Source organism: Stegastes partitus, unplaced genomic scaffold, assembly GCF_000690725.1.
Source record: "Stegastes partitus isolate 25-593 unplaced genomic scaffold, Stegastes_partitus-1.0.2 Scaffold41, whole genome shotgun sequence".
Classification (NCBI taxonomy): Eukaryota; Metazoa; Chordata; class Actinopteri; family Pomacentridae; genus Stegastes; species Stegastes partitus.
Genome location: NW_007577772.1, coordinates 519874 through 540783, shown reverse-complemented (window position 1 = coordinate 540783; position 20910 = coordinate 519874). Strand labels below are relative to the sequence as shown.

The 20910-nt window shown below is 40.9% G+C and overlaps 1 protein-coding gene across 3 annotated transcripts in view; it reads left to right on the top strand.

Moving 5' to 3' along the window:
* Positions 1 to 20910, top strand: part of coro2ba (coronin, actin binding protein, 2Ba) — a 55437-nt gene that overhangs the window by 28169 nt on the left and 6358 nt on the right. Inside the window, exons 1-7 of one of the 3 annotated variants that reach the window (XM_008304620.1) lie at positions 3625 to 3761; positions 6968 to 7168; positions 16151 to 16267; positions 17526 to 17675; positions 17871 to 18035; positions 19350 to 19466; positions 19559 to 19663. In XM_008304620.1, coding sequence (XP_008302842.1) covers positions 6968 to 7168; positions 16151 to 16267; positions 17526 to 17675; positions 17871 to 18035; positions 19350 to 19466; positions 19559 to 19663 — 855 coding nt within the window. In that variant the 5' untranslated portion in view covers positions 3625 to 3761. Of the gene's footprint in view, positions 1 to 3624; positions 3767 to 6967; positions 7169 to 16150; positions 16268 to 17525; positions 17676 to 17870; positions 18036 to 19349; positions 19467 to 19558; positions 19664 to 20910 lie in introns of those variants that run through there. The other 2 variants (XM_008304614.1, XM_008304605.1) reach the window with 2 other exon arrangements.

Genomic DNA, 20910 nt, shown 5'->3' with positions numbered 1-20910 from the left:
TAATTTTATTCATTAAGTTCCAATCTAATTAATTTCCTCCCTTTCGTTAAATGCATTTCTGTTGTAGGGTGCTAAGCAATCTCAGCAGTGTTCCATCTTCTAAAATGTCCTAATAAATGTACATAATTATCAGCATTTACTTTCAAAATGGAAGAACACACCGACGCAGCCTCACAACAAAATGTGTAATATGTTAACTTCACAGTAAAGGCTGTTAAAGTGTGAGACACCTACGTCGTTTTCACGCCACTCGCAAGTTTCTTTCACTTTGCATGTAAAATAAGCAACAAAGTCAGTAGTACGAGGTGGGTGGTGGCGGCTTTTACACAAATACAGGAGTTCCATCACAGAGACTGGAGTTCAAATCCTGTGTGGGACCTTCCTTTTATGTTTTGTTTTTACACTTTAGTTTACGCTTCAAATCTACTTGGTTAAGTTTAGACATCAAAACTGCTTGCACCCCTGCAAAAGCTAACCACACTTCTACACATGAATTAGCCCCTGAAAGGTATCAGCGTCTCAACTGTTTAGGCTGTTTTTGTGAGTATAATATGTTTTGGGGCTGCACTAATGTAGCTATCCCACACTTTGCTCTGATGCTGGCTTGAACACACTGTTGGTCATAGACTGACTGATCATTTAGACTAAACGTGTTCATATAAATAATGTAAACGTGTAAGAGAATATGTCTTATCTGTATGAGCTGGAGTTTGAGTCAGTGTTGCTGCTCTCAAGAGGATTAACACCAACCAGTGATGCTGACTGTCAGCTGATAGCTTGTAAAATGCTCTAATAAGCTGCAGCTTCACAGCACACAAAAGCCCTTTATAACCACAACTGTCCCATCAGGCATTGCCATAGCAGTGCAGAAAATATTCGAGCACTTTCAGCCAAGCTGCGATACTTCCTGTGTGAGTCAGAAAATAGAGAGCCCACTTCACGCTGAGAGAAAATTTGGCTGCGGGAGCCAATGGGATATCTCTCTTTTTGTGAAATTTACTCCTCGCGGAGATGGGAAGTCATCATAAATGACTGTACAGTGTCCCTGCCAAGGCAGAGGAAGAAAAGATAGAACACGGCATGGTGGTTTGACAGGGCTTCACTGTGTCTGAGTGACAAGACATGCAGTCGCCCTGTGGATTCCCCTTTTGTGTAAATTCAATGTGAGCTCAGATGGTCCTACTTCCTTATTTGGCACCAACATTGAGAAAATCTAGATTGGAATAATTTAACCCATTGATTTGATTTGGTGCTATCTGAATGGCCTTTTAGGGTCCATAATGAGTCAGTCTGCTCCCTTTTATGTGTATTGTTTGAAAAGAGAGCAAATGTTCGACTGGAGCTGAAATCATAGCGGAGTAGACTAAAGCAATGTCACTCTTCTTATGAAAATCACTATTTTAACATGTTTCATGTGATTTGGAGCCGTTAGACTGGTGGATTTATATTTCGGTGTGTGTTTTTAAAGAAACAAAGACAGGGCGCTTTTGGGATCCTGGAAAAGGGTTTGAAGTCTCACTGAGAGAGGAGGAAACTGGTACGCACAGAACAGCAGCAGTGTCTTGAGGCAACATGTAAAAACACTCAATAAACACACTCTCCTCTCTGGAGTGCTATGCCTCACAGCCGTGAGCGGCGCAGTAGACGTACGCTGGCGCAAACAGACAACACATGGTCAGACGTGGACGCAGGTACGGAAACCAACACACACGGACCAACAAACGCGCTCACACCGAGCCAAGAGGTCAAGGCAGAGCTCCTTCACGGTGAACCTGCAGGGTTTCAAACACGCAGACAATCACCATGGGACGCAATTTCCATCGTAACACCTGCCTCCGTATATCGACCCGATCAGGGGTCGTTTCAGAAGCTGTTTGTAGTGAAAGAGCAAAGACTTTAGGGTTGGTTTTTGAGGATCAGGCAGTGATTTACACAGTTGTCTCCAGCTCCATTAACTCTTTAGATACGCATGAGGATGGAATGAAAATAAGTCTTTTATGCCTTACTTTTTTATGTTAAGAAAAAACATTAAAGCTGCAAGAAAAGACCTTTAATCTGTGTTTTCTAAAATATACTTACTGTTCCTAATGTAGTCATCTTCTTAAATAGGAAAAAACGCTGATGCTAAAAGCAGTTTCAGCTATTTTAAGTGTTGGTTGCACTTTACTAACAGATTTCAGACCACAGTATCATAGTGTGTTTAATACATAGGTCAAGTATTTTATATATATATATATATATAAGTAGTGATGCACGATATTAAAATTTCTGGCTGATACCGATATCCGCTATTAAGATTTTTTATATCACAGATAACCAATATTACTAATGTTGATATTCATCTTTTGTTCACACCAAAAAATTAGGATGAGTAAGCACTGTGAGAACGTGAAAACTATTCAAAAGAAGCCCAAATTAGACCACATAGTCTTCTTTATTACATAACAAAAGTAAAACATATTTAAACATATTTAACATTCAAGTCCAGGACCATTTAAATAAAAACATCTGTAAAATAGCAGCAATATCAAATGTAGAGACGAAGGCGCTAGTGTTAGACAATCATCGGCTTTTCACATCGGCTAAATTTGTTCATTGAACCGATACCGATATATGGGAAAAAACACTATCGGCCGATACCAATGTGGTCACCGATATATCGTGCATCCCTATATATAAGTGACAATACAATGCAATACAAAATTTTTCAGTGCTGACCATAAAAACCATAATAAAATGTATTAATTACGAAGTAAGAAATGTTGAATGTTTTTTAGTTTGGATGATAAATGTCAGTCTTTCTGCGAGATGTTAAATCCTACAACAAAATACTACATGTAGAAGTTCTACCTTTGTAGTATAAATACATATTATCACTAACTATCATGGTATTATGATTTGAACTGACTATTAGAAATAAATGCCATGAAATGCTAAAAAACAAATACTTTAAATTACACATATTAGGATTGTCTAAAGGATGGGAGACTTCATTTTCCCCCAGTAACTGTCTTTATAATTTCATGGAATGACACCAGAAGTAAAAAGTGCAAGATAATGAATTTCTGAGCATAGCTGCAGTAGATAAGATGCACTTCATCTAGAAAACACAGTTTGTTTTAAGTTTTGAGAAAACAGGGGATTGTCTAGTTTTTTAATAACAAGATGAGTGTCTCAAGTTTTTAAAAAGCAACTTCTTCACTGCATCATGCTGGCTCTAAAAACAAAATCATCAAATCATGTAGGTTTCATAGCAGTGGAAGTGACAGAAAAGTGTAGAGATAGGATGTTAAAAGACAGAAAAGGAGGCAAGCAGTGAAGGAGTTGGTACTGGGAATCATCCAGAAGGGCCTTGTGATTCCACACAAGCAGCGGGTGGGAGAGGAAAGACGATGAATGGCTGCTGCTCCAACGCTGCCCGAGCTGGAGCTTGAACTGTGGTGGAGACGGAAAGCGATGCAGAGGGCCCGACTGAGTGGCAGGATGGGAGAGAAGAGGAGGAAGGGGGGAGCGCTAGCCCTGCAGCTATCAGTACGAGGAGGAGGCGAAGAGGGTGGGAAGAGCCGGTTTAAAGGGGAGGGGGGAGGAAAAACATGAGAGAGAAGGAGGTAGAGCAGACACAGGCCGCCTGCTTACATTCGAAAGGGAAGGAAGGAAGAGAGGAGGAGATCCTGGTGGTTCGTTTAGAAAGGAGGGTGGATGTTTGCAGTGTGAGAAGGCCGAGGCAGCACTGTGACCCAAGTGTCACTGTGAGGACACTGGTAAGGTAAGGTGACATTTTCAGTAGCGTCATTCACAGGATATGAGTCCGCTGTAGAGATATGTGATGTTTAGTGGATATAAAAGGGGTCCAAGTTGGCATAAAAACAGTCTTATGGTGTAAATATGCAAAAGCAAAGTCTGTCTGCAGAGTAAGGAAGGCCTCAAACTGAGAGGAAATCATGCTCACAACCCACAAGTCTTGTGATGTGATTAATACAGAGTTATTTCTTCTCCTGAGCTGCTGCGTTTTTGGTGTTTTTGTCTATGTACTTACTGATTATCAGTGTGCGTGTGTGTTCTTGTGCTGCAAACCCCTCGTGAGATAAGAAAGACACAAACACACTCAGACAGACAGACATCCTCTCTGTGCCATACACCGGTCGCCGGCCAATGAATGAGCATCCTTGTAAAAGGCAGCTCAAAGCAGACGAGTCTCCTCTTTCCCTCTCCTCTAACTGTCCCTCAGGCCACTTTCTGCTGCTCTTCTGTTCTACATTAATTCTTTAACAAGCTGCCATTATGCTGCTCATACAGACACGGCTTCAGAGCAGTTGGTCTGTGTTTAAACAGGATGAGGGGGGGATGTTTACATGCTACATACGTACTTAAATGTAAAAACATATTCAAGTTAAAATGTTAGAATATCAGCCAAGTTAAAATTCAAACTGCTGTTGTGTTTATATTAGATATAAACTAAATGTTATAGTTACTGATGCACTTGCATTTAAGCAGCATTTTAATGTTAATTGGATTGAGATAAACTTTTTTTTTATTAGAAGACATTTAAAATGTTTGGACTTCAATTTATTCAAGACATTTCCCTTGTTTAGAAAGTATTTCCTTTGCTTTTTCTTTGTTCTCTAACAATTTGATGGCGTTACAGATTTGTTTAAGTCGACAGGTGTTGGATCAGTGTTTGTGTTTTTTTTTTACTTGAGCAAAAGAGGTAGAGGCAGGAAGCCATTTTTTCTTTGTTTGTTTTCTTAGCTTATACCAATCAGCCACAACTTTTAAACCACTGACAGGTGAGCTGTGCAGCACTGATTATCTTGCTACAATTTTGGAAAACCCGGATAACATTTTGGCACAAACCTAAACACTGTTGCCGACCAAGCTCTGCACCCCGTCTCAAAACCTATTCAGGAATGGCTCGAGGACCAAGAAAAGGAGCACAAGGCGTTGACTTCGCCTCCAAACTCCCCAGATCCTAGTCGGTTTTTTAATATATTCATGGGATGCTCCAAAATAAGTCCAATCCTCAACCCACAGAACGAAAACACCCGTTAGCAACGGTGCCAGAACCACAGGACATCCCCACGGGTCCTGTGTCCATGGATCTGAATTATTTTAAAGGCGTGAGGAGGACCTACACATTATTATTCAGGTGGTTTTAAAGTTAAGTGGAGCTAAACCGCAAGAAAAACACAAAAACATCTGTATTACAAATGAACTTCTCTTTCCTGCCTACATTTCATTGCTGTGGTGCTTAATTTGCCTTTTGATTTGAAGTTAACTTGATTGTGGTTATGCAAAAACAGGCACCGCGGTTAAATCCATTAGAAATAAATTGTATTTTATTAACTCGTCATATGTAACAGGAGTAATGAGCTAAATGCAGAGGAGCCCGATCATAAGTTCAATGTAATGATCTCTGAAATGCAATGAAATAGAGATAACAGATGCTCAAAAGTCTATGTATCCTAAATTTGTCGGTAAGTATAGTAGAAGTAAATACATTCTGATACTTTCCTAAATTTGAGATGCACTTTTGCTTAGTAATTATAATAATCAAGTCATCATTTCAGCCCTAAATATAAAACGAAAATACAAACACTATGTTTAATATACTGTCATGGCCACGGGTCACATTTTAGACGCTGATTAGTGCGAGTAAAGTGATCGCCCACACTCGTGTAGCCTGCTGGATGCAAGGGAAAAACAATGGCAGCAGGATGGTATGGGGATGTTTCTATTTGCATGCATACACCACTGCTACCAGTTCCCCTCCTCAGCTGAAGAACAATACTGAATAGAGGATTGCCTGATGTCATCCGGCATTGCTGCCACTGATCTGACAAGAGTCGTATATCCTCTCCCCTCCCTCCCAGTTCCTGTCGCGAACTGATATAGTCTGCATCAATAGCGTCTCTGAAAATATGCTCAAAAAGAGAAAAATTCTCAAAATGTGGCTTTATTCATCAGCAAGGAATTCCCGTAGCTCGGTGCAAAGGTCATTTGATATCCACATCCTGTGAGTCAACTTTTGAGTCCTTATGCAGAGCCAGCTCATAACAATAATCAAGAGCTCCCCCAGTACATTCTTGTGGTGAAGTGACAAACAAAAGAAGCATCTCGAGTCAAACGCAACCACTTCGCTTTTGTTGTGTGAAGCGGCCGCAAACAATGGCTCGCTTTTACTGTTGCACAAGATCCACACGAACCAAAATAGAGTGAAAAGCGACGGGGTAATCGGCTGTGTCTGTCAGAAATAAATCATCTTGCTCTGGATTAGGTTATTTGGAAGAAATGTCTTTACTATTGCTTTTCCTTCTTGACACATCAGTCACTGGCTCTAATGTAACGTGAAATAGTGTCAAAGCAGTTTTCACCCAGTTTTCACCCTTCGAAAGTCACACGCCCGTGACCAAATTGGACGATTTCCCACAGCTGCATGTGTGACTGTTATCATGTCTGCACAGATGGGACAACCCACCCTGTGACTGTGGGTTTGGAAGATGGAAATGTGATATTAGACTTCGCTAATTCTCTCTTTACAATCATAATTGTGAGTGTATCGCATCCAGTTTCTAATAATACTTAGAGAAAGAAGATTTTTTTTTCCACGCAAAGTGATTTACATTTATCTAGCTGGGGTATTTCACCATGGTGTGTTTCTACAGTCTGCCTACGCACAATGATAAAATTGCTACTCAGTTCATTTCTACACACTCACCAGATGGTACAAGAGCTAAAGCAGAGCTGTCATCTAAAGCATAACTATAGCTTAACCGCAATAAACAGCAAGATATATTAGGAATTAGCAGTTTTATCAAGAAAAAATGCCGAATGCTCACTGGTTCCAGCTTCTCAAATCTGAGGTTTTGCTGTTTATCTCTGTTTCATATCATTGGAAATCAAACATCTTCGGGGTGTTTTTTTTTTTTTGGTCTAAATGTTTTATCTGTGGTGTATTTCTCCCTCTCAGATGTCATGGCGGCCGACCTACCGAAGCTCCAAGTTTCGAAACGTCTACGGAAAAGTCGCCAACAGGGAGCACTGCTACGACGGCATCCCCATCACCAAGAACGTCCATGACAACCACTTCTGTGCCGTCAACTCCAAGTTCGTGGCGGTCGTCACGGAGAGCGCCGGCGGGGGCTCCTTCATTGTGATACCTGTATCCCAGGTAACGGATGATTTGCTGTTTGTTGCTATGCCAACCAGGGTCTTCCCGTGTTTGTCTTCATCACTGTGCACTTCATGGTTAGATAAGTTGTTATTGTGTGTAAAATAGTTGGTGCATTTGTTAAGCTTTAGCTTGAGCAACTCAGAGCATTTATTGTAGGATTTTCCTGCATGATATAGTATATTTTTTATATTTTGTCCGTAGCTGTGTACAATTGCTGTTTTTAGCTGCTTCCCGGCATAGTAAAATCTGAAGCTTCAAACCAGTTTCCACACAAGTGAAGCACAGACTGTAACTGCTACGGCATAGCATGCCAACCTTACATCTTCAAGCCAGAATCTAAAGCCAGCGTTGTAACAGGGTTGTTTTGCCAATAGGAGCACATGAGGGAAGAGTGGTATTGCCCATAAATACGAAGAAGGGGCCCTGTTGTATTGGAAAGTGTGAGATTCTTTTTCCTATTATAGAAAACAGGAATGTGTTTCTTCCTACTAACACTTCAGTCCATGTTTCTGCTGCTTTACGTCTAGTTGTTTGTTACACACAACTATTCCTGATTTTAATATGGAAAATAAACTTTTTGCTCACATTTATGTGGATATGCAGAGAAAAGTTTCTAATAATCAGCCTCAGGTGCTGTGTGTTTTCTGGTGGAAGCTGATTGCTCGTCAGTTCTTACATCCCATCCAGTTTGCATCTCACTCAGCTTTGCAGATGACATCGTGGGCCCGAGAAACCATGAAGCGCTTTGCCTCTTTAAGAGAGTCGGTGCCAAGGTGCTCTGCAAGGTCTGGGCTGCCAAACGGGGTCGAGTCAAGCTGTTATCAGGCAGAAGAAGTTTTCAGGAAGCTGAGCAGTTTGCAGTCTGAAGCAGAGAGACCTCAGCGACATTTTGCTTTACATCATCATGAGCTCAGTCATGGAAAACTACTGCTGCCTGCCTCTGTGTGTGATTAGATAGTTGGTGTGAATCTCTCCAATGATGTCAGCCTTGTTTTTTTTTGAGGTCACAAACTAATAATGTTGTTGCCAGATTATAAAACTGTCACTGTTGCCATAACGTCTAGTTTATTTACAAAGATCTACCCAACCTAAACTTTCATAAGGAGCCACGGTAGCTAACCCCACGTGTCAAAGTGTCCTTGGGCAAGTTGCAAATGAATAACGTGATATCATATAAATAGCAGGGCACGTATGCCACATCTTGTGAGATTTCTGCACGTCATTTTACGGTGTTTGCACAACGAGCAAGATGGTGGTCGTTTATCACAACAGCACGCAATGCGTTAAAAAAAAACAACTTTATGTGATACCAGGCTGGAATCACAGGTGAAGATATAACATCAGTACACACCTATCAGCCACAACATTAAAACCGACAGGAGAAATTAATGACGATTCAGCGTTACAATGCAATGTTCTGCTGGGAAATTTTTGGTCCTGCCATTCATGTGGATGTGATTTTGACCGATAGCTCCCACTTACACACTGTTAATCACTAACCATAACCACCACGAGAAACACGAACCTGAGGTGATGACCTCGCCTCCAAATCCTGTCAAATATCAACAAGATGCCCCAGAACGAATCTGATCAAAGTAGGCTCCACCTCACAACCCACAGGAACCAAAAGAGTGCACCACTAACGTCCCGCTGCCAGAAACCACAGGAGATCCCAAAAGATCCTGTGTTCATAGCCCATCAATTCACATCTATTTTGGCAGCACAAAGGACTTGTGTTGTTGTGGCAGATTGATGTGTAAGTGTAATCCATATACCATCCGTTTCATGGAAGGTGTTTTTCATTTTATGTACCTACACTACTTAAAGCTGCAGAAATCTGGAAAAGGCAAAAAAAAAAAAGAAAGAGAGAAAGAAAATCAACTGAATTAGACAATATACAGCCTCCTCTTGCAGCTCTCCTCTTCGCAGTTTTGTGTTTCAAACATAAAAGATAGCCAAGCTAAAATTCGACATGCATACATGGCTTCACCCACAATCTGCTCTCCAAAGCAAAAGTTCAGTAACCTACTCTCCTTTTGAGCTTTGTTGCTATTTATGCTATCTTACCTGCTTCATGAAAAGAGCCGCGACTGGCTGTTTATGCTGTCACACGCTAGGTCGGCTGTGGCTCAGGTGGTAGAGCGGTTGTCTTCTAATCGCAAAGTTGGTGATTCGATCCCCCGGTCCCTCCACAGTTGAAGTGTCCTTGGGCAAGACATTGAACCCGAAGTTGCTCCCAATGGCAGGCAGCACCTTGCATGGCAGCTCTGTCACCATTGTTGTATGAATGTGTGTGTGAATGGGTGAATGAGAAAACACTGAGTACTGCTAAGGTAGAAAACCACTATATAAGTGCAGATAATTTACTATTTACCATTTTCTAAAACCTGGAAACCACTTAAATTACAATATGCACAATGGTTAGAATGGAATTTCTCCCCAATGCTGCCATTAAAATAATGCCTACTCCAGCTTTAACTCAGATACAACTTTTAAAATTGGTGAGGTTGAACATAGTCAATACTCAGAGGTCTCTAGGAAGTAAATTTGCAGCACTCATTCTTAATAAAACTGCATTTAAACAATAATGGCTTAGGATAATAATATAAAAAAACAACACTTGTGGACATATTGTTAATTTATAAAAGGCTGTTTGCACACAAAAGAAAGTAAAAATCACATTGGCTGGTTTCAAATGTGACCCCTTTGTGACTTAAATCAAATAAAAATAACAGAGAGAAATACATGAATAGATAAGTGTTGAGAGAATGAGTGGATTCTTTTCAGTCTAGTCACTGAAGAGTGTCGTGAGTCAGAATAATCTCATACATAGAACAGGAAGAGACGATGTTATCAGTGTTGTATAGACTGTATTTTCTGTCAATAAAAAGGCAGGTAAAAGGGCAGTTCTCTGGATGTTTTCATTCATTAATCTTCAAAAAACTGAAATAATCTGATTGAAGCAAGTGAATATATTATTATGCTGATTCTAGGTTAAAATACCGTACACATTTTCATCTACAGTAATTTGTGAACTTAAACCCATATCTTGCTGTGGTATTATTCATGCTGTGTAATGACTCTACCCATGACCCGCCCAGAGACCATTAGGTGATTGATTTCCACCTAGTTTCCAAGTATTGCACTCGGGCATTTCCTCGATTTTCTGCTGAGTTGACAAGCTCAGAAATGGCATTTATCATATTTCAGCAGCAGCACAGCTTTTGTTGGATGATGGCTGCGGTGTGATGCAGTATAAACCGATCTGAACAACAAATCAGCAAACTTAAATGCTCCCTTGTATTCGACAGACAGCCAGAAGGTTAAACAACAAACTAAAATGCTTATTTTATTATATTGCACTGAGGTGACCTGAACTGAAGTAGCATATCAAAGAGGTCTTGTGTTGTTGTTAACGCTGTTTAAAGCTGATGATTATTTGTTTTTAATGGCTTCTTTAGGAGGAGATTATTACACAGCTTCACAGTCAGTGTTTACGTCTTTGTGATGCTAAAATGTTAATGGTCAGTTTGCTCCTAATAGAGTAAAACATAATAGCTGCATTTGACCTAATTCCACATGTGGGATGTTTAGGCTCCAGCTGTGAACTGAAAATTTGTTTTCAAAGTTAAACCAAATTGTGAATCAAGAAAGGGAGTTCAATTTTAATTTGAAGAAGGTATGGTGTGCAAAGTGATGTCAGCAGTCACCAAAATCAGTTTAGTAAGTATTACCAGGAGCAGCAGAAGTGTGCTTTGTATGTCAGATTGCGTAGGACAGGAAGAAAATTACATAAAGACTTGAGGGTTTGAGCTTTAGACTCCAAACAAGTGTGAAAAGACAAGGCAATAAAGGGAATCTTAGGGAATCACCCATACGATTTCAAAAATTGGCTCCACTTTCTCCATGAGAGCACCAGCTCATCCTCGGTGGGTTTGGCTGACGGTGAGGCACGAGCATATTACGATGACAGCCGGCGAGACGGCCATATGGTCGCCCGCAGACAGAAACCACGAGCAAGACGACAGCCTACCGCTGGCACCACCTGGCACACAGACCGGCCCAGAGAATGACACAGAAGGTCACAAACACCTTTTCATCACCTCAGACAAAGAAGCAGGGTGCATCGGGCGTGGTGCTTTTTGCATCACTGCTACTACTATTCCTGTTCCACCACCATCACCGTGCATGATGCAGTGTGTGCAGTGGTGTGAATCAGCTCTATGATTAAGTCGTTTTTCCTGCAAAAATGCAAATTAATCTTTGGTTCCAGCTTCTAAATTGTGAGAATATCCTGCTATTTTTGTTTTCACTCGGCTGTAGAATGAAAATCTTTCTGTTTCTGACTGGCAGGAAGATAAAACTAGTAATTTTTAGACATCACTTTGGACTCTGTGGCTTTTTAATAGACATTCTTTGCTATTTTGTGAGGTCTATTTTTATAGACCAAACAAGTAATCAGCAATGTTTTTTTCTTACAAGTTAGTTATAGCCTTATTGTGGTGCTAGCTAATGGATAAATGCTGGTTTTCCTTGTTTTTGGTTTATGAACAGAGCTCAACATAATATGTCAGGATTTTTCTGGATCAGAATGGCCGTTTTGAGGTTAACTATACATGACAATAAGCATCATTGCTTTGCATGTAGTCGGGCTCAACAATTTTTCTAAATATTGTATGGACGATCCAAATCACAGGATGTGTGGCGCTACAGAGATGTCCCAGCCTGTAAGTCATGTCCTTTAGATTCAAGAGAAAACGCTTGTTTGGTACAAACCTCAGCTAAAAACACTAAAAAAATAAATAAAAAAAATAAAAGCGCAAAAGCTCCCACCAATGTCAATACTTATTGTAATCACAAGATCTGCCATCTATGCATTTCTCTGTTATTTAAATACACAAAAAAGTATTTTATGTTTAAATGAATGAAACTCCAATTAACAAGACATTTTCTTTTTTTCTTCTCAAGTCTTAGCATTCTGGCACCACTGATTTCCTTTAGTGTTGACAAAAAATGTCTTTTATAGGCAGCAAAAATTCCTCAGTGGAGGACAAACGCTTATGTTATATGGTACACGTGTAGATGCCTAAAGTCATCTAGTGTCTCATATTTTACAATCTTCATTTATTGGCAGTAGATATAATATAGAATGGAAATTGGGCTGCAAGGTAGCTCGGTGGTTAGCATCGTCGCCTCGCAGCAAGAAAGTAGCCGGTTCGCGTCTCGTGAGGACACCTGGGATCTTTCTGCGTGGAGTTTGCATGTTCTCCCCGTGCAGCGTGGGTTCTCTCTGGGTTCTCCGGCTTCCTCCCACACAGTCCAAAAACATGTTGAGGTTAATTGGTGATTCTAAATTGTCCGTAGGTGTGAATGTGAGTGTGCTTGGTTGTCTGTCTCTAAGTGTAGCCCTGTGATAGACTGGTGACCTGTCCAGGGTGTCCCCTGCCTTCACCCTAAGTCAGCTGGGATAGACTCCAGCCCCACACGACCCTAGTGAGGACTGAGCCGTGGATAGATAATGGATGGATGGATAGAATGGAAATTCCCAACAAACAGTAGACAGTTCTCATATTCATGATCAAGCATGTTGTTTTGTTCCAATATATTATTGCAGTTTAGTTAGTTTGTTACTTAGAGGTTAAATATAAACAGCAGCAGCAGCATCACGCGTTAGACCATCAACATGAGATAAACCACAGCAGCAGAATATTCAGTCTGTTCAATTTCATAAGCATGAGTCAGCGCGTTCATTTCAGTTCACTGAGGTGTGGCACGCCATATGGGAGGATGTGCCACAGAATATTTATAACCGCTTCTGCTAAGATTTACAGCATCTAATCAGCATGCAGCAATCGATGAGGTTTTCAGAGAACAAACGGCAGCGCAGTAAAAAAAAAAAAAAAAAGCCAACTCGTATCACGAATACAAGATTAGTTGTTGAGTATTTCCATATTATAGCCAGAGGAGCCATGTTATATTTTCAAAACATCCGTCTCCTAAACGTCTGCTGCTGCAACGAGCCCTTGTGACACTGTAATCACAAAGCGGCAGTGGTAGGTAACATTAGCAAAGATTTATTAGGATCGATAAAAGTTGGGAGCCATCACAGAGCCCGTGACGTATTGCAGATGTTGGTACGTGGCCAACACATCTGTGCGTCACCCGGAGCTCATCTGTGTCGCAGCCTCAGGAAACGATCTGAGCAAAGCCCACGAGGGCCGGCGGCGTTTTCCTGTCAGATAAACGCTAGCTGGCAGTGGTGGACAGTTTATAATGGCTTTTAAATCATCTCAGAAGGTGGACTGTAAAAGCTAAAAGCTGTTTTGTTTTATTCATTTCATGTTCTGTTGTAATTTTTATTTCCTCATTACACCTCTTGGACCCTCTGAACTCTGTGGTTCCCAACAGACGTTATCTCTTTGCAGGTAATTAGCTCCGTCTAAATAAGGAGTCCCAGATCACAGCTTATTAATGTTTTGAGGTCATGTTAAAACCGCCTCGTCACTGTAGCATCTGAATGTGTCGTCAGAGCTTCAGCTGGCCTGGTTTGAGAAAGAGACAGTGTTTCATACTGAATGTACATTTCCTCGTACACAGGGAACTCTGAGTTTCCTAGTGAGTGTAGTGGGAACCTGTTGTGGTCCAAAGTTGACTGAAAATGACATCAAAGAGATTCAACTACATCTCCCTGCTGGTCTGCATTAATTATAAAATCATATAATGTATCTGAGTTAGTTGTGTTTATTGAACTGCTCTGTCTTTGCTGAGTCACTCTGTCTCCTCTGGGTTTGTTTTTTTTTTCTTCTTCGTCTCTCATATTGACTGAATATTGACTGATGTTCCACTTCGCGGCTGCCATGTTTTGGCAGAGACTGATTTCGATTAGTTTTGGCGTTTGTCCCTCGAGCTTGTTAGCACAATCCTCACTGTCTTCTGCAATGTGTTACTGTGAAAACTTAATTTTTTGTGGGTAGACTGCAGAGCTGCACAGATGAATCAATTATCAAGTCTTCAATTATTGCTTGAGTATTTGAATAATTTGATAATCAATTTGAGGTTTGTTTTTTTTTCCCTTTTTGTTAGGAAGACAAGTGAAAATTCTCTAATCTGAGCTTCTTAAATTAGAATTTTTCTGGTTTCTTTACCCATCTATGACAGTAAAATGAATATTTTTGGGCTGTTGACCAAAAAAACACATCTGAGGATGTCATGTAAGACTTTGGGAGACACTGATTGACATTTTTAATCCTTTTTTTTTTTTGACATGTCATCCACAAAATAATCAACAGATTAATCAACAATGGTAATAATCATGAGTTGTAACCCTTGTAGACCCTAGTAGCTTGTTAACATTTTGTCCAGTTTCGAAGCAGAGCTAGTGATCTTGTATCTGAAAACCACGACGGTTGGGTATAACTAGTTTCCTACTAATACTTAAATCTTGGAAGCAAATTAGGAAACATAAAAGGTGTTGACTGAGACCTAATAACATGGTGCTGTGCTGAAGGACGCATAACATACTAAAAATGCTTTTCTTCAATTTAACTTGTATAAAAATGGTACTATTGATAGTTTTAACTAAATACAAAGCTAAAAGAAGTGGTAAAGATGAAGAAATATATTAAAAATAACAGATATTTCAAATAGGGCTGCAAGGTGGGGCAGTGGTTAGCACCGTTTCCTCGCAGCTAGAAGGTCGCCGGTTCACGTCCCGGTGAGGACACCCAGGATCTTTCTGTGTTGTCCCCGTGCAGCGTGGGTTCTCTCCGGGTTCTCTGGCTTCCTCCCACACAGTCCAAAAACATGTTGAGGTTAATTGGTGATTCTAAATTGTCTGTAGGTGTGAATGTGAGTGTGCTTGGTTGTCTGTCTCTAAGTGTAGCCCTGTGATAGACTGGTGACCTGTCCGGGGTGTCCCCTGCCTTCGCCCTGAGTCATCTGGGATAGACTCCAGCCCCCCATGACCCTAGTGAGGATTTAGCGGTGTATAGATAATGGCTGGATGTGTGTGTTATATGTGTTGCTGGAATTATATTGATATAAATTGAAAGTTTTTGAACTTAACAACTAGATGTCAGTAGGAAGCTGATGCTGGCTAGACACTGTCAGATTACTAAATAATCCATTAATATCAACACTGAGAATTCTTTAAACACAAGACTTGCTGCAGCAGGTTGATTGTATTTCATCATTTTGCCTCCTAGTGTTGTAAAACAAAATCTATTGCTTTCAGTTTGGGGCAGGAGCACAAGGAAGAAAATGAATTCACATATTTCATTCTGTGTTTGCGGGTTAGAGTACTAGTACATGTTCAAGTGAAATAAAATAAACTATTCATTATTACAAGTAGAGATTGTATCCAGAGTCAGTCCTCAGGGTTGAGCGAGGATACTGCATACAAACACACACACAGATTCGTGACCCGACGCTCCTAAACAAATCTCTGAGGAAATAAAAAAAGAGGTCAGTGGATTGAAGTGACATCAAACATTCATGACATCATGACCGACATTAAGAGGTTCCTGTCATCTGTTGTTATGAGCCAGTGCCCCTCTGTGGACTCGGCGGGTTATTGCAATAACAATAATGTGCCTCAGACGTCCCTGTACAATAACCAGGTCTGCTTTGTTTCTGCTCAGGATTTATGGAGCCGCCTCACTGATGTGATTTCACTTTTATTATTAGTCTTTCACATCCATAACGGCAGAAAATAGTTTTGTTCAGTAATGCACTTTGCAGGAGAATTAATCGGCTGTCTTATGACTTTGCTTATTAGGTTTTCAGAAATAATATTCTTTTTCTGGAGTTGTTTTTCTGTTCCTGACGTTAACACTAACATTATTTTATATTATCGGAGCAGCACGCAATACACATGATGTTAGGACATGATTTCATTTCTTTCATCTGCGTGCTGCTGTATGCGCTCTAAAACCGGAAAAGCATGTAAATTAATGTTCTTCTGTCACTCTTCTGTTTCAGTCTGGCCGCCAGGATTCTCATTACCCCAAAGTGTGCGGGCACCAAGGCAATGTGCTGGATATCAAGTGGAATCCCTTCTTTGAAAACATCATAGCATCCTGCTCGGAGGACACCTCGGTTAGTGACCCGCAGACGCTTTTTAAGCCTGCTTTTTTTTCTCCTTTTTTTTTTATGACTGTGCGACTTTGAAGATGTCTCGTATCTGTGAAATCACGCAGTTTGTTAGATGCCGAGGTTGAAAGCCACCAGCTTCGCACGGTAAAGAGGTCAACAGTGTGTTATGGTCAGAGGGTCACTGATTCACGCAGCTTGTACTGGACGCAAGCTCATGATTGGATTTTGTCTGGCAGCTGCTCCGGTTCCTGTTGTTCTTGTTGTTGTTGTTGTGAGCCAGTGGCTTGAAAATGACAAATGGCAGAAGTGAAGTCTGTTAGGTGGCTACATAAATGACATTATGCACCTCATCAGATCTCAATCAACATTACTCTGACTCTCACATTTTACATAAGATCTCTGCAGAGCTTTTATTTTCCAATACATGCACCTGTTACATTACTCTGCTGAGTACAGTAAAACCCTGGTAGTAATGTGTTCTGTGTAGTACTTTCACTTGTTGAAGGATAATCTCATCTGGTCCAACATAGAGCCTCCAGCCATAGCTGTAATCCAGTCTAATCCTAATGCAGTGGGATACAATGATAGCGTGTGCTATTTTTGATCAGAGGGATCTGTAGCTGTGTCATTCTGATTATGGTCTGGAGTTCATAGTAATAGGTTATGAAAAAACATGTAGTGGGTTCTGACAAAATGATAATAAGTCTAAAAATACAATAATAATAATAATAACTCACCGATTAAGCTGTTAAGTTAAAATGCCAACATCAAGGTACGAGGGTTCTCAACCGAAAACGAGGGCTTTAACTAACATTTTGGGGCAAAGCTGTAGACTGTATGGCCTTACATCACTGTCTGCAAAATTCAAATGTTGAAAGCAATCAAATTAAAGGAGAGGAAAGCTTGGAGCTGGCTGCTGTTGCTCCAGGACATGACGTCTGTCCACACAGCTCAGCTGGCAACAGCAGCCAAGTGGCTTTCAACTGTTGCTCCATGAACTTTACTCACCTGCACCGTTTGACTTCTATCTGTTTCCCAAACTGAAATCTCACTTACGCCATTTTCAGAGAGGTGATGAAGTCATGCATGCTGTTGAATCTGGAAGCTCAAGATGTGACCTTGTTCTGAGAAGTGGTCTACGTGCATTGAAGTTAAAGAGGAAAAAAATGATGCAGGAACAATCTTTGTCCTGAGACGTTTTCCTGATGAGACCTTGTACGTTTGTCTATTCATTCATATTCTGTGTTTATGAACGTGGCAGGTGCGAGTATGGGAGATCCCAGAGGGCGGCCTGAGGCGCAACATGACGGAGGCGGTGCTGGAGCTGTACGGTCACAGCAGGCGGGTGGGTCTGATCGAGTGGCACCCGACCAGCAGCGGCATCCTCTTCAGCGCAGGATACGACTACAAGGTACCACCAAGCGTAAATCAACAGACTTTAGACTGTCATCACCTGCACAGTGATTTAACCGCCATGTGTTGACGTATTGGATTAATCACTTCTGAGAAAATTGCATTCGCAAGTTCACGACATAATAACATCACCGGTTCAAGCACGGCAGCCATCTAACATCTCCACCCAAACAATCCTTCCCGACTGTGTCAGATCCTCATCTGGAACCTGGAGATCGGGGAGCCGGTGAAGATGATCGACTGCCACAGTGACGTCATCCTCAGCATGTCCTTCAACACAGACGGCAGCCTGCTGGCCACCAGCTGCAAAGACAAGAAGCTGCGCGTCATTGAGCCGCGCTCCGGGAGAGTCCTTCAGGTTAGGAGGAGGTGGCTGATAGTTTTATGGCACTGGGCAGCAACGTAGTGGGAACAACTGACAGAGGTTTATGTCAGCAGTCTCCTTTTTTACTGTATGACTGCTGCTGAGCAAATTTACAGTATTAAAACTGAGTAAATCTGAAGAATTTTGCTTCATCTGGCTGTTGCATTTGTCACAGGAATTTAAAATGATCCATTCAGTATTTGGTGACAAATATGAGGACCCCCCTCTTTGTGTACTTCTGGATTATTTTCAGTTCCATATAAAGAAATCTTAAACTTAGTTGGCTTGCATCTTTGTGGTTGGTTTGTTATTCTGTTTTAGCAAATATTCTTCCCAAAGCAGACCGAGGACGAGCTTTACTTTCCTGTGCAGAGTCCTGACTTCAGCCCTCCCAACACCTTTGCAATGAAATTATTCTTCACACATGACTGGACACCTGCACTCATACACTTGCTGCTGAATGACACTTGCAGCCAGGTTCTCAAATCTTGTGGCAAAGCTTTCACAGAAGAGCGGAAGCTGTTCTAGTAGCAGATTAATGCCCATTGATTTTGGAATTAACCGTTGTGTGATGTTCGGGTGTCTGAAGGCATCCAGTTTGACAATTTGACTTTAGTTTTGACCCCTAAAGGACAATAGATAAATTATAGCTCAATTTAATTTACCAAGTGATTCTATTTGTCCTGCTGTTAAATAAAACAAAGTCTCGCCCACCCTGCTCAACCTCTACATGTTTGACTTTGGTGATTTACATCAAATTGCCCCTGTAGCCTAATAGTTAAAGCACATTCAGTGTTCGACCTTTGTTATATTTTCTATGTTTCTGCTGCGACTATGAATTAAGGGAAAAACATTTCTAAAACACAATATTTTAAGAAACTTCTGATTAGACCCATGTACTTCTCCCCCGCTGCACCAAGTGGAGGTGATCAAGTTCAGGCAGCAGGAGCAGACAAGTTAAACCGGGGGAAATCATGAAAACGTTCTGTACCTGAATTACACACAAAAATGATGGCAGAGGACAACAAGCAGCATGTGTGCGCTATTTCAGTCCAAGTAATGGCTTGTAATTACATTTATGCCGGTGTGCAAAGCTCTTAGTCTAACTGTATATGAAATGTAGAGTTTTGCTACCTGTTGGTCCACAATGTGAAAAAACCCAAAGACCTCTGCTCTGTTTCAATGGACTCTGGAGGCTCAGTTCATTCTTTTCTTTCAACTGTCACATAAATGTACAGAATCAATGCTTTTAACGTATCAGAGCTTTTCCTTGCATTAAAGCCTCGTTTTTGTGTGCCTCTCCAACAGCAGGCCAGTTGCAAGAACCACCGTGTGAACCGAGTGGTGTTCCTGGGCAACATGAAGCGACTGCTCACCACAGGGGTTTCTCGCTGGAACACCCGGCAGATCGCTCTGTGGGATCAGGTCAGGAAACACCTCCATATGGCTCGTGCTTCTAATGCCACGGTGGGCGGAGTTTGTGTGTTCAATCCCACGTATGCATTGCTCTTCACCAGGAGGATCTGTCGATGCCAATTGTGGAGGAGGACATAGACGGGCTCTCGGGACTGCTGTTTCCTTTCTACGATGCCGACACGCACATGTTGTACCTGGCAGGCAAGGTCAGAACTGCTGTCCCTCGCGGTGTCACACAAGGATGTTGTTACAGCTGAGTTGTCACCTGAATATTTCAGGGTTTTTTCTACAGAATGCAGTTACATTTTTATTTGTGTACAAAAATATTGCACTTGTGCACATAGATGGCAATAAATGACAAAGAAAATCTTTTTCTTTTTGTAGAAAAAGTTATTTAGAATTCCCTTTTGACATTGGTAGGAAATGTAAAAAGCCCAATACCTGATAATACAGTAATAGGATAGAGGTACTAAATTAGTAGTTACAAGAACAAACATGCTGTCTTTAATAACCAAAAGAACTCAAGCAGAAATGAATGAATAGGTGGAACAAATAGGTCACAGTATGAGGTAGATTCGAGGTGCAAGTACTCTATATATGTTAAATAATGCATATTTTTATGTCTTACTTGATGCACTTGGTTGCTTTGTAATATGTACATTTTTTATGCAGGTATTTTTTCATTCTATGACGAACACATGATTACGTTTGGGTGACTACAGTGCCATATTAGTGATAATGTTCTGTGTTAGTGAGACTAGCTTGCAGGACGTCACTGAGGTTATACATATTCTGAATAGAAAGTGAAAGATTTCACACCATCTTTGAATCATCAACATTTCACACATGTTGCTGCATTGGCATGTTTTAGCGCTTAAAGCCTGACGGACGCAAATCCACATCCCTTGTTCTTGGTTGAATTGTTCTTTTGCAGCACAGTGTAGCACGTATCAAATGAAACCACATGACTTGACCTTTCTGATAATTCTAGTTGCACAGAAGCGCAGCGATTAATTTTGACTTTACATCAGATTTAGCCACAGCTACAACCTGCTTACAGCTCTATGGTAATCTTTACGTCACTCTGGTTTCAGTTACTCATCAACGCATAAATATGTAAATATCTAAATGTGTTGATATCATGTTACAAGGCTGCAAGTGGAGCTTTGTAATTCTGCTTTCGACATATTTGAAGCACATATCATGATAAGCAACAGAATTTCCCCTTTCTAGTTCACTAGTTGTTACTCCAAGCGCCAAAGAGAAGTCAGGTTTAGAAATGACTGCAAGTTTCTGCATCCTTGTCCAACGTCAAACTGAAATTATATCCCAATGGTTATTTCTGTTTGGCACGAAGCACATGTTGTTTTCAATTTCTACATCGTACAGTATGCCACCATTATGGTTCTGATATTGCCATATTCCAGACAGTCTACCCTACACAATCATGAAA